Source organism: Dioscorea cayenensis, chromosome 20, assembly GCF_009730915.1.
Source record: "Dioscorea cayenensis subsp. rotundata cultivar TDr96_F1 chromosome 20, TDr96_F1_v2_PseudoChromosome.rev07_lg8_w22 25.fasta, whole genome shotgun sequence".
Taxonomy (NCBI): Eukaryota; Viridiplantae; Streptophyta; class Magnoliopsida; order Dioscoreales; family Dioscoreaceae; genus Dioscorea; species Dioscorea cayenensis.
The window spans coordinates 13,668,271-13,680,923 of NC_052490.1; the positions used below are offsets into that span (position 1 = coordinate 13,668,271).

The 12,653-nt window shown below is 36.0% G+C and overlaps 2 protein-coding genes across 2 annotated transcripts; one reads left to right on the forward strand and one right to left on the reverse strand.

Annotated features, from left to right (window-relative positions):
- Window positions 1-1,435: 1,435 nt before the first annotated feature.
- LOC120251175 (uncharacterized protein At5g65660-like) lies at window positions 1,436-2,513 on the reverse strand. Its single transcript, XM_039259714.1, has 2 exons — window positions 2,070-2,513; window positions 1,436-1,681 (listed from the first exon to the last, which is right to left on the reverse strand). Exons 1-2 carry the CDS (start codon window positions 2,379-2,381, stop codon window positions 1,583-1,585), a joined length of 411 nt encoding a protein of 136 aa, XP_039115648.1. The 5' UTR covers window positions 2,382-2,513; the 3' UTR covers window positions 1,436-1,582.
- Window positions 2,514-4,626: 2,113 nt separating this feature from the next.
- On the forward strand, window positions 4,627-10,113 carry LOC120251128 (phosphoglycerate mutase-like protein 1). The gene is made up of 10 exons (XM_039259669.1): window positions 4,627-4,827; window positions 5,352-5,413; window positions 5,525-5,632; window positions 6,139-6,218; window positions 6,384-6,546; window positions 6,880-6,954; window positions 7,074-7,162; window positions 7,656-7,775; window positions 9,568-9,612; window positions 9,689-10,113. Exons 1-10 carry the CDS (start codon window positions 4,665-4,667, stop codon window positions 9,801-9,803), a joined length of 1,020 nt encoding a protein of 339 aa, XP_039115603.1. The 5' UTR covers window positions 4,627-4,664; the 3' UTR covers window positions 9,804-10,113.
- The last annotated feature ends 2,540 nt before the right edge of the window (window positions 10,114-12,653 follow it).

The window sequence follows — 12,653 nt, forward strand, 5'->3', positions numbered from 1 at the left end:
AAAATTTCCCAATAGCATGACTTCAAAGCGTGTCTTACCTTAGGCCTGATAAAGAAGGCAGTACCCTGAATCCCTCAAAGAATCTCCCCAACTGAAAACATAGGCTACTAGTAAGGATAAATGACAAGAAGAAAATTAGTATGCCACATCTTAACCATCTATTCATTCACACAACATGCAAGGATTAGAGATTTACAAACACATGCACACAATCAACATGATTGTAGTGGAAGGATTGGAATGGGAACTCTTAAAGAATGAAACAATTAAACAATTGAATCCCCTTAAACTATCTATTCATCAAGATTGAGTGGAACAAATACATTAGGGCAGATCCAAAATGAATCCCTATCATCTAATTCCACACATCACAACATTACTCCCACTCACAACAACACTAATTTAGTTGTATTAAACCTATTAAAGCATAAGCAAGAACTTACCGTGAGGATGAAGAAGATTGACTTCAATGATGGGGTTGAGGATGTCAGACGGGGGCCTGAACTAATATCTAGCAGGATGAGGTCGCTCGGCTGACGACATCGGTGTGGGAATGGGATATGGAGGGTGAGATAGCCGGAGGAATGTCGGTGATTGCTAGGAGGGCAGTGCTAGTGAAAAAGAAGGGGGGTAAATGTTAAGGATCCAGGATCCAGGGTGAGGATCCGATAGCCACGTTGGCGTGGGAGGGGGAGATGGAGGTTGAGATAGCTGGAGGATCGTCGGCTTGGGTGGGAAGATGGAGGTTGAGATAGCCGGAGGATCGAAGATGAGTGAGAGGATAGGGCTCGGGAAGAAGAAGGGTTTTATTTTTTAAGTTTCGGATCCAGGATTGAGGATCCGATAACATATATGAATATTACTTTTCCAATTTTTTAATCTTTAATCTATTATAAAAAGCCACGTTAGCAAACTAGACGTTCGTTTTCGTCTGGATTTAAAAGTCACATTTTAACAAGTAAAAAGACTATAAAGGCACCGAAAATAGTAGAGGGACTAAAAGGTAACTTTTCAAAAAGTACAGGGACTGTATGGAGGTTTAAACCTTTTTTTTTATGTTTTTAAAAAAAGTGGATAAACACTGATTTATTGGTATGTTTTTTTTTATATTTTATGTAAATATTTTCGTATGTTTGTAAAATTAATTTTATGTGATCACCATTTTTTTTTCTTGCTTAGATTTCCCCTTGTCATGAGTAAATGTCTGCTGGGCTTTCGGTGCTGTACAGATTCGAAACGGCGGGAGTTGGGCCCCGGTGTTCTGCACAAATCAAATTACAGGTTTTCATGTTATTTCACTGTTTGAAATGGAGCAAGGCACTAGAAAAGGCAAAAACGCCCGGCCATGGAGATTTTATATGAGTAGAGGAGACCGTATATATTTAGCGACCAGAAAATCCGATCCTATCAAAATACACCCAATAAACTTTTCACATGAAACCAGTCAATATCAATAGTACTTCATTCCTTTCAAACTAGAACAAATAGAAGAAGAGGAAAAGCATATGATATATTACAAAGTATTCTGCAAAGATTGACTTGGCAGAGGGGCCTCTCACTTACTGATGGGCTTCGGCAGTCACTATCGTTGCTGACACGCCCGAGGCCAAGCCATGAACTTGGGAATCTGATCCCCAGGCATTATGACTGGCAAGCTTTGCTTCTTTTCCTGCTCATGGCTCTAAGAAATTCGAACAAAATAAGAAAACGTATGATACATTATCGTTTATACTCAATTATTGATTGCTTTCTCCTTGATTCAACAGATTATTTAGCACTGGTCCTAACCAACTTCACCAGCAACAGCAAATGAATTCGACACATTCATCTCTTTTATCAACATCATAGTAATGGTTTATATAAATTAGGATGAGCCATTCTAAGGCTATAGTAGCCATTGCCCAAAACAAATTTCACTAACTGATCGAGTTTAAATACTATTAAATTTGAAATATAAAATAATATATTGTTATTTAGGGATTCTTTAAAATAATTAAAATTAAAGTTCTCTCACATTTATCTGTTACCGTAACAGATGAATTTAAACATATATTGAATACAGAGGGTACCTGATGTACAAGGGCAAGTTTAACGGGCAGAGTTGGCGAAGAAAGGGTGGGCATGATATGCTCTTGGTCGTGAGTGTGGGGGTCTTCTAGATCGGTGGAGTGGCGGCTTGCACGAGCACGCAGGGAGCGGAGCTTGTCCCAGTGGTAGCAACAGGAGAAAATCCCGCTGAGGCAAAATATGACAATGAGCAGAAGCGCCGTACCAAGCGGGAACCCCAGCGTCGGCCTTGATGATGATGATGATGATGATGATGTTGTTGCCTGTGACATCACAGCTGCCGGAGTCGGAGTCATCATAGCCCCCTCCTCCATCACTGCTGGTCTTTTTGATATGTAGAACAGGAGATCCTCTCTTAGTTTTAGCTGGTGCGACAGCTTTCTTTTCTGATCTCATGTGGAGCGCCCTAAGCAGGATAGATACTCTATGCGAGATGATTGCTCGGGTATATGGAATGTTCAGCATAGCATCTACATGTGTATTTATATGTCCTCTGTGTGTGTGTGTGCGCGTGTGCGTGTGTGCGTGTATGCGTGTGTGAAAGAGAGAGAGAGGGGATTTGAAAAGGAGGACCATGGGACCATCTGCACGATCTTATGCACGAGGATGGTGGGGCCCAACTCCCGCCATGGTGTTCGGGTTCATCATGATGTGTTCCATTCCATCAGCATTGTGTGTGCATTTCCTACTGTTGCTGAACTTAATCCTCTTTAGGCGCCTTCGTCCATTTGTCATGATTAACTCACAGCTAGGCAAAACTTCGACAATTCAACGAAATTATTTAGAGGGAATAATGATACTGTACATCCAATGGGCCGCCAATGAATGTCTCGCAGTTAATGGGAAACCTAAATCTTTGTGTGCTAAGCCAGCCTTTGGCTCCAGACTTTTTTTTTATTATGAAGGCCATGAATATTGTAAAGCGAGAACCCGGAGAAGTGTTCCATAATTTAAATCGAGTCTTACCCACTAAGAAAATGATAATGATGCGATCGCACAATGGATCAGATGATGAATCGCTGTAATGCGCACAGCACTACCAAGTCTGTAAAAAATAAAGCAACTGAGAGTGGCTGTCCGGATTGATTTCCCATCCGTATAGGATGTACCTTCCATCCGGTCCGAAGCAGCTGCACGGGTGCACATCATTATTCTCTTTTTGTACATTTGGTCTTTTTGGCTTCCATGAATACAAAGCTCTTTCCAGATGAAAAGAAAAACAATCTTTTTTTGGCTATGGGTCCGACCAGACTCACAGAGGGCAAATTGCAAAAGAGCTGTTGCCCTCGGTGACTATAGCACACAGCATTGCGCTGAACTTTTATCATTAATCAAAGTTGGTATCAAGTTGCGTCTCGGAGCACGAACATCCCCTTGCATGAGTCAACAAAAAGTGGCCAGCAAAAGTTCGTGGGAACGAATCATTTGTTCATTAAGTGGGTTTATCCATTCATCCATCAATCTTATTTTAAAAGCTTGCTTGCGCTCAGGTCTCCCGTTTACATGATTCCAATTATTTAGGGTTGTACATCAATTCAAATCTGACCTAACAAAAATTCTAAAGCAGATGGCTCATGGCTGTCAGTTCTAGTATTGGAGGTCGGAGTCCTTATAAGTAAATAATTTTTAGATTCAATATTTTTAAATAAGTTCTCTCTCTTTGTAGCACCTGAAAAGTATCTCATCTCGAGAAATCAATGAGTTAATAGAACAAAAACAAATGCCCAACAATTATCAAAAGCTATGAGCCTAGAGTTGGAACAAGAACTCGGCCGTAATATTGGATCCCATGTTTGAGCGGTGTGCTGGTGTCCATATGTTTGTTTTCTGATATCATGGTTTGATTTGCATAACTTAACCATGTAAGGCTTCAATTATAATAGATAAAGACTTTTCGTTTGGATCCAGCGAGAAGCAGGTTGTTGCCATTACACAAGGTAAGCTGCTTTCCATCTAAAACCAATATAATAAATAAGTGCTAGAATGTCATCACGAATACGTTAAAGATGGTACCAATGTCTGCTTTCTTGGGCGCCGGTGCGTGGCAGGATTCCGTGCAAAACCAGCTCACCAACTTAAAAAATAAAAAAGAACTCAACTGAAATTTTAACACGTATCCTTTTCTTTTTTTAGTTTATTTTATTTTATTTTTTTTCATTTTCTCGCGTCAAACAAAAGCCCTTCAACCCTGGTTGTTCCACTTGTCCGTCCAATCTATGATCGGGCTTTCAAAGTTTGTGATTGGGAATCCATTAACCCAAAACTCAAAGCCCAGAAATTTGAGGCCTATATAAAGCACGAGTAGCGTCTTAACTAGCCTTTCTGGGTACCCACACCAATAACGGAAGAAGGATTGAATAAGTGCTGGCAGGCATAAGTACCGGCATAGGCTTAAATACTACAGAATGGAGGCCCATCAACTAATGGGAACACACACTATGGCCCAGGTCAAATCACACCAGCCATTGGGTCAAAGACGTGTGCAACGGGCCTATCTCACCAAAGGCTGCGGCCGTTAGATGGTGCGGCCTGTAATTTTGTAGATTACTCGCAAGAGCTCTCTCTGGATCCGATCCGATCCGATCCGATCCGAGTAAATGACCATTTCTTCTTCTCTGAGTGCCCTCCCATTTTCTGTCGCCTCATCGCGCTCTTCTTCTCTCGCTATCGGTCGCCCTTCTACTCAGCGTTGTCATCGGCGCCGGCCATTCACAATAGCGACTCCGTTCGCGCATTCTGCTGCCTCCGATTCCTCCTCAGGTGAGATTCCTTCCTCTCCCATGTCTTTTAGATCCGGCTCCTCAAGTTATCCGTCTGGCTTCTTTGTTGCCCCTTTTACTCGTACTTTTGTCCTAATTCATATTTGACTAGATCTTGCAACTTTCACGTTTCATTCATTTCATCGTAGACTTGCTCTTCTCTGACAAATGTCTTGTTTTCATGCGTTCTTGTCTGAAATATAAAGCAATTAATGAATTTTGTTAGAATAATAAACCAATTTATTTCCCCGCTGAGTGAAAGATATCCTCTCACCCTTCATACCTACTCGTGCCCTTCTTTTCTGTCGTGATTTATGAAAACATATTTCCTTCTTTCCTCCTCTCTCATTTTCTCAATCTGTAATCTTATTTTTATGAAAAATAAACCAATGGGGTCAAAGTCTATTCATTGACTATATTCTCTCATTTTAAGTGCAATGCCAGTAATAGACAGGTTATTGCATTAATCAGTGATGGTTTTCTTTTTTCCTTTTTCCTTAATTGCTTTTTTTTCATTGTCTTCAGACATGGATGGGTGTGCCGCTTCAAGTCTATATCCTTTGCATCGCTCTAAAACGTTGCACCTGGTTTGTTTTGATCAAAATCTAAATAATAACGGCTATCATTGTTTTTGTTTTTGAAGGCAAGCTTAACTTAATACTTGCGTCTGTGAAATGTCTTAAATCTTTTATTTCAAGGTGCGGCATGCACAGGGAATTCATAATGTGGAAGGTGAAAAGGATTTTAAAGCGTATTTGTCTCCAGAGCTTTTTGATGCTCACCTCACGCCTCTTGGTTGGAATCAGGTTAGGAGTATAGCTACAGTTTTATTATTATCAACAAACTTCTCTGTCACCATAATCAGTTACAACTTTATGCTTCAAGCTAAGTCTCAATAGTTTGCCCTTTAAAAAAAAAATTATGGGTCATGAGTTTCCTTCCATGAACTTGTAATTTTCATGATGCTCCGTAAAGCTTATACATGAGATCACTCTGGTTAATTTCATTTATTACCCCACGTTTTAGCCACTGTCATTATGCTTGCTCTGGCTTTTAGCTTGGTTTTGATGACCCATCTATAGGGTAGCATCTGACAGTTTGGTTTGATCTCATGCCTGCCATGATGCTTGATTTTTTTGTAATCCAACATTGTTCCAATTTCCAAAAAGATGAACTTTTTTCTCAATGAAGAGTTAAAAAGTATCACATTTTCCTGCTGTTGTCACCTGTACATTGTAATGCGCATGAACTTATTTCGCGCGCTAATGTGCTTTACAAATACCGTGTTGAGATGAGAATGCGACTGCAACAGGTTGATAATCTACGGAAGCATGTTAATGCATGTGGGCTTGCTAAGAAGATTGAATTAGTCATCACTTCTCCTCTCTTAAGGTATGAGCTTTGCAAAGGGTAACTTATGTAAGATTTCTATGACATGTAATCATTTCTCATTTGGAATTTCTATCTTTACTGTGTTCTTTATCCTGTATCCTTTAAAAAGGTTTTTTTGGTTATTTTAAGTTTTATGTTTTGGTAATATATAATCACATGTTACAGGACAATGCAGACAGCTGTGGGGGTTTTTGGAGGTGAAAGCTATGTGGATGGAGTGAATGCTCTTCCCCTCATGGTAGAAAATGCTGGGAACAGTAATCATTCTGCAATTTCAAGTCTCAATTGCCCACCATTTATTGCTGTGGAAAACTGCCGAGAACACTTGGTATGTTAGATTCTTGTTGCTCATTATGGCATAAATTACAAGGCTGGTGTTCAATCCAGTCTTTTTATTAGTGTTGAAGTTTCTTGTTACTTATCTCTATAAATAGACACTCCAGTAAATTGTCACTAAGCCATCTCATTTGGATATTGTCTTACATTTTTTTTTTTTTGGGGTCTTTAAATGAAAGTTAACAATGGTTGTTTGCATAATATGCCTCAATTCTTTTAAGTTTCATACTGCTATCTATATTCTGGGTATGTATGATGCTTGTTTTACAAATCATCTATATTAAATCAGGGTAGCCTTATTAATATTGTTTCCTGTTCTCTAAAGGGTGTTCATCCATGTGATAAACGGCGTAATATAAGTGAGTACAAGCTGCTTTTCCCTGGACTTGATTTCTCACTGGTGAGCTTGCTGTATGGTTCATTTTATAGAAAATAATTTTCTGCTTTGGATCTGTTGACTTTTGTTGTTGTTTTTATTTACTTGAAGGCCTTGTAAATCTGGTGATTATGGCATTGCAGATAGAAAATGATGAAGATATTCTATGGGAAGCTGATATACGAGAAGCAAATGAAGCAGTCGCTGCCAGGGGAGTGAAGTTCATCAACTGGTAAAGTTGTTTCTTGTTGTAGATTTAAAAACAAATATTATAAGCCATCACATACTGTTAAATGATTGATTTATTGCCTTATGGTTGTGTCATTCCTTTGAAAGAGATGTAATATTAGACTTCTTGTGCGTTGTATTTGGTTCAAGGCCATCGGTGACCTTGATGTGCACGGTCATTGTTCGTTTTGGCCCCTCAATTGAAAATATGTTCCTTTGGGCACCTGAATTAGATAAATTTGTCTGTTTAGATCTTTTTACATTTACATGGTAACTAATGTGCCACGTTTCTCATTATCTTGAGCCCAAGTCAGCCAGAGGAGAACCAGGTCATAAAAATATATCCAGTTTAAGGGCTAAAATGAATATGTTTTTATTTGGGGGGTGAAACAAAAAATGACCCCTACTTCAAAGTAAAGAGCTCTGGTGGTTTTAAAACTTTTGTTTCATAAGTAAAACAATATCTGAAGTTTATACCAACTTGATTTTTCTCTCAGGTTGTGGACTCGAAAAGAGAAGGAGATTGCCATCGTTACCCACAGTGGTTTCTTATATCACACCTTGCAGATGTTTGGAAATGATTGTCATCCTTCCATTAAAAATGAAATCAGCAAACAGTAAGTTTTTTTCTTTTATGAGATATATATTGGATTTATAAAAAAATTTCAGAGTAGATAGATGACTTCAAAATTTTTAGATTTTCTGAGCGACATTCTTATATTCAAGTTTTAACTAGCTGTTCTACACCCATGTTTAATATCATGGAATTGTGGTAAACCTAGTATGCCATGATAATCTCAAAAATCAAAGATAGGTAATGGTCAAACCTGAGTTGATTTTTGAGAAATATGCCATTCTTATAAACAAAATATCTTTTCACTAATAAATCTCTTAATTTTTTGATAAAGAAATACTAATTAATTGAAAATTTGAGTCATAAATAACAACATTAGCAAATAACTGATTGTTGAGTAGCATTTGACAATATTGTGATTTTATGATCAAAATACCCTTTTATTTGCAAATTATATGAAATCTATAAAACAGTAGTTTTGTTATAAAATAAGATTTGTAAAATAGAAAGTAAAATAAGTAAAAATTTAAAAATATTTTTTAACAATTAACTAAGGTTTGACCAAGACCAAGGTGGCTGTAATAATAGTAGGCATGTCCTGGAGGTACTTGGTCACATAAGGAAAGGTTGAACTTGTACCAAAACATTAGAAATCTAATATATATTCGTTGTGAATGGGGACGCCAGAAAAGCCAGAACGCTTGAGCCAATGTGGTGGCACTCCATATGTATCATGATTTGTCATGCCAAAAGGATCTTAGAAGAAGCAGAAAACTGTTCATTGACATAATATAGCAAAAGTTAAATAAAACATTGGTGCATTTATACTGAACGGTGCAGACTGATTCAGTTGGAAGACTTTTTGCTCACCATCTCAGCAGTATGCATTTTAGTGTTGTTAGAAAGTAATGGAACCCATAGCTTACTCATGCTGGCATGTCGGCAAGATGATTATAAAGTGCCTTGCTTTTATCATGGAGAAATTGTCACAGGACATCCTAGGCAATCACATCTAGAGAATCTAAACAATCACACTTCGAATAAAAGGCAGTCACTCCTTGAAATAAAAGCATTAAGCTAAAAAAAATAGTCATTGACTAATTCCTAAGAAGACTCGTCTGTCCTTTTATAGAGGTTCAAGAGCTTATAAGCAAGCTTGACTCCTAACAAGAGAAAGGTTTGACTTCTAACGAGAAAGGACAGAAAGTCTTACTCAAATTAAACCTTATACAAACTCCTAAAACTTATTGATAGACTTAATTAAACATAGAATTTAAAATAACTTGTTCGAAATTTCAGACAATGATCCTAAAATTGCTTAGTTGCCCCTAACACTAATATGTTAGATCCTAGTGTAATCCCTTATTATTTTGAATCAGTTCTTGTAATGTCTTCCAAATCTTCCCGGTATATCATTTGCATATTGAAATCTACTTGTCAGTCCAAGTCCTTTTTAATCATCAATTTTTGTTTCGTAAAAAGAGAAGGTTATAGTCAAGCCCACCTGGTAGGACAGCTTGATTAGATATTTTTATTGTATGATGGTATAGTGTCCTTGTGTGTGCTTAGCAAGTAAGAAGGATACATGCTCTGTGAATAAAAAAAGGAAATCAGAGACAAATATTCACATAGATAAACTTAATTGGAAAACAAAAACATGAACAAAATTTTTCTTTAAATGCAAATTGATATATTTGGAAAAAAAATATGATTCAGAATTTCAAATGCCATTCTGTTTACTTTGAACCACCAAGTTTTGTATTTATTATTCCAATTTGATTTGGAAATACCATTCTGCCTGTTAGTTGATGGTTTTGTTCATTCTGTTTGGATAGTTTTGCCAACTGTGAGCTCCGATCAATGGTGCTGGTTGATAGAAGGTGAGCGTGTTGTTTGTTTTCTGGGACAATTCTCATCAGTTTAACGACCTTCTGAGCCAATTCTACCAATCTGCAGTATGCAAGGGGCGGATACCTCCGTCAGCAATTATCCTGGAAAAAACCCCCAAGGGCTTGATCTTCCAAGTGACGTAGCGCATGAGAAGCACCCTGAAAAAAAAGGAGTCTGTTGATGATGGTGCTGTATGTGACAGCAGAGCTACCGGAGTTGGAGTTGGAGTTGGAGTCGGAGTCAGCTCTTTGCTTGGGGCGTGCATTCAATCGTTTAGTTAAGAATTTCTTACCACCAAAATATTTCAGGTAATTACTTTTTTAACCATCGACTGAAATTTTTAATTAAATAGTAGCTTGAGGTAACAGAATGTTTTGGTTGGTCCAGATAAATTGGTTGATTTTGTCTTTTGTCGAAATATTATATGACTCGTTAAAAACGTGAGTCTATCGAACAATGACTACATGGACATTTTTAAATATTTTATTCCATAGCGTTTCTAAATTATTTTGAAGAATAAAAAAACAATGATATGTGAAACAATTGCTTTGATAGAAACTTGGACGGTATTTTATATTGTTCTAAAATCGTAACAAAACAAAAACAACCACTGGATAACTTAGGTGGACTTACGGAGTCACCTTGAATGGTGAGTGGTTTAATATCAAATCTTTTGTGTTGCAGTATTATATAGTACTGTATAAAAATATTGTAAATATACTATAAAAAACAGAGAGGTTTATCATTATGAAATTGTGGTTTTTTATATTATCTTGGCCACACAATACATACTCTAATTCTGTGGGGCGGCCTTTGTTGCCATTTATAAATTAATTAAAAAAAATCCTAACAAAACATTTAGTTCTTTTATGGTACAAAAATAGTTGCCACAATAAAATTTAACTCATAACTGATTAAAATTAAGTGTTAGTTTAATCTGGTTATTTTAAAGGAGCGGATATTGGACAAAAATTGGCAGAGCACAAGCTTTCGATTTGGTTTTTTGGAGCAGATATTGTAAAAAAAAAATGACTGGCACAAGCTTTCATATTTCAAATAACAAATGGGTTTTCTTGGCTGAAGATCGAGATTTGTACATATATATATATATATATATGAATTTTATATGTAAATATTAATCATGAAAGATAAAAAAAAAAAAGATTTGCAATTTTTATAATTTGAACAATAGAATGGAAAAAATATTTATTATATAATTAGGTAGTGGACCTTTTTATGTTAGAAGGACGAAGAATTAAAGAATCAATGGCAAAGAGATATTGCACCACGTTAATATTCCTTATGTTTTTTTTTAAAATCTGAATGGAATTTAGCTAAAACAAAATAAAGGGAAAGCAACAAAAACAAGAAACTAAAGCCACAACGACTCTGACAGAGGAAGCCATTGGCCTCAGTTGCCTCTACCAGTCAATTTGGAAGAGCGAGCCCTCTATAAAAAGGGAGACCACCGGGTTCTTTAGAGCAAACTTTGCAAGCACATCCGCAGCGTGATTCAGTTGCCTGGATGGATCTGTTTTATATTAGATGGACAAAGAATCAAAGAATCAAGAGACATCGTACCTTGTTAATATTATTTAGATAGTGGGCCTTTTTATGTTAGATGGACAAAGAATCAAAAAATCAATGGTCTAAGTGAAGAGACATCGCACCACATTAATATTCCATATATAAAGGATCTTTTTTATGTTAGATGGATAAAGAACTAAAGAATCCAGAGATATTACACCACGTTAATATTACGTAAATAGTGGATTTTTTTTAATGTTTGATGGACGAAGAACCAAAGAATCACTGGTCCAAGTGAAGAGATATCACACCACGTTAATATTCCATTGGCCAGGTCGTTTCACACAAGCCCCATGGAAGGACAGATCAATTCCACTCATGATTTATTTTCAGTTACTTTATTTTGTATTTTAAATTTTTATAAAATCTTAAAATAGAAAAGGGAATAAATTAATTAGTTAGTCTATACTATCTATTAAAAATTTTATCAGCGCTGCAGACTTAATTAAATATTTATAGTAGATTCTCTTCATCAAAAACTGCTAAACCTATTCGGCTATTCTAAAAAAGTGATTTTGTCCAGACATATTTTGTTATGTTTATCTGTTACATTATAATTTTGAGAAAAGAGTTGGTGTGCAAATATATGAAGTTAATAATTCAACATAGTTATGTTTTTTCTTTATGTGGGTTTTGGCAGTGGCGGACCCAAGAATTTAATTCAGCACGGGCTTAAATAAAAGTCAACATTATCATATTTGTCAATTTTTAATTTTCTGGCGTTTTTAGCCCAACCATGGTCTCTCTTCAGTTCAACCACGGTTAGTGGCAGAACCAAAACTCATTGGTGAAGGGGGTTAATGTTAACTACTATCATTGTAATGGATGTTTTGAACAATTTCTCAAATATTATTAAAACTTAAAATTTTAAAAAATTTTAAATAAGTAAAAATTTTCATTACTAAAATTTTTTACATTTGTCATGCCACATTATCAATTTAGTTTTTTCTTAATTATTAAAAAATTATAAAGTTTAAAACATTGTTTTTTTTATAATTTTTGAAAAAAAAACTTGTTTTTAATTGCTAAAGTTATTAAAAACTTAATATTGCAAACTCTAAGATTTGAACCATAGTGGACTCCTACAATCCAATTCCAATAAACCACTCAAGCACATGTCCATTACATATTAGCTTTATACAAACAAAATATTATAAAACATTAATATTCATATAAAAAATCTTATTGAACACAGTTCTTCTAAGATTTTCCGGCCGGCCAGCTCGGGCTGCCACCCATGTGGGTCCGCCCCTGGGTTTTGGTTTTAATTTTTGTTTTTTTTTAAATAAATATATTATACAAGAGACTCAATACTAATAAATTAAGAGACCGTTGGTAAAATACCCACTATTTTTTTTTAATATAATTATTTTTTTCAATAATTGATGAAAAAGATTAAAAAAAAAGGAGAAATAATAATAATAATAATAATAAACAAAAACCT

Excerpts from the sequence above, each read along its gene's own strand:
- LOC120251175 (XM_039259714.1), bottom strand. The coding sequence starts at position 2,381 with ATGGAGGAGGGGGCTATGATGACTCCGACTCCGGCAGCTGTGATGTCA. Across the intron at positions 1,682-2,069 it reads AACTTGCCCTTGTACATCAG|AGCCATGAGCAGGAAAAGAA; the intron begins GTACCCTCTGTA and ends CGAATTTCTTAG.
- LOC120251128 (XM_039259669.1), top strand. The coding sequence starts at position 4,665 with ATGACCATTTCTTCTTCTCTGAGTGCCCTCCCATTTTCTGTCGCCTCA. Across the intron at positions 4,828-5,351 it reads TGCCTCCGATTCCTCCTCAG|ACATGGATGGGTGTGCCGCT; the intron begins GTGAGATTCCTT and ends CATTGTCTTCAG. Across the intron at positions 6,547-6,879 it reads AAAACTGCCGAGAACACTTG|GGTGTTCATCCATGTGATAA; the intron begins GTATGTTAGATT and ends TGTTCTCTAAAG.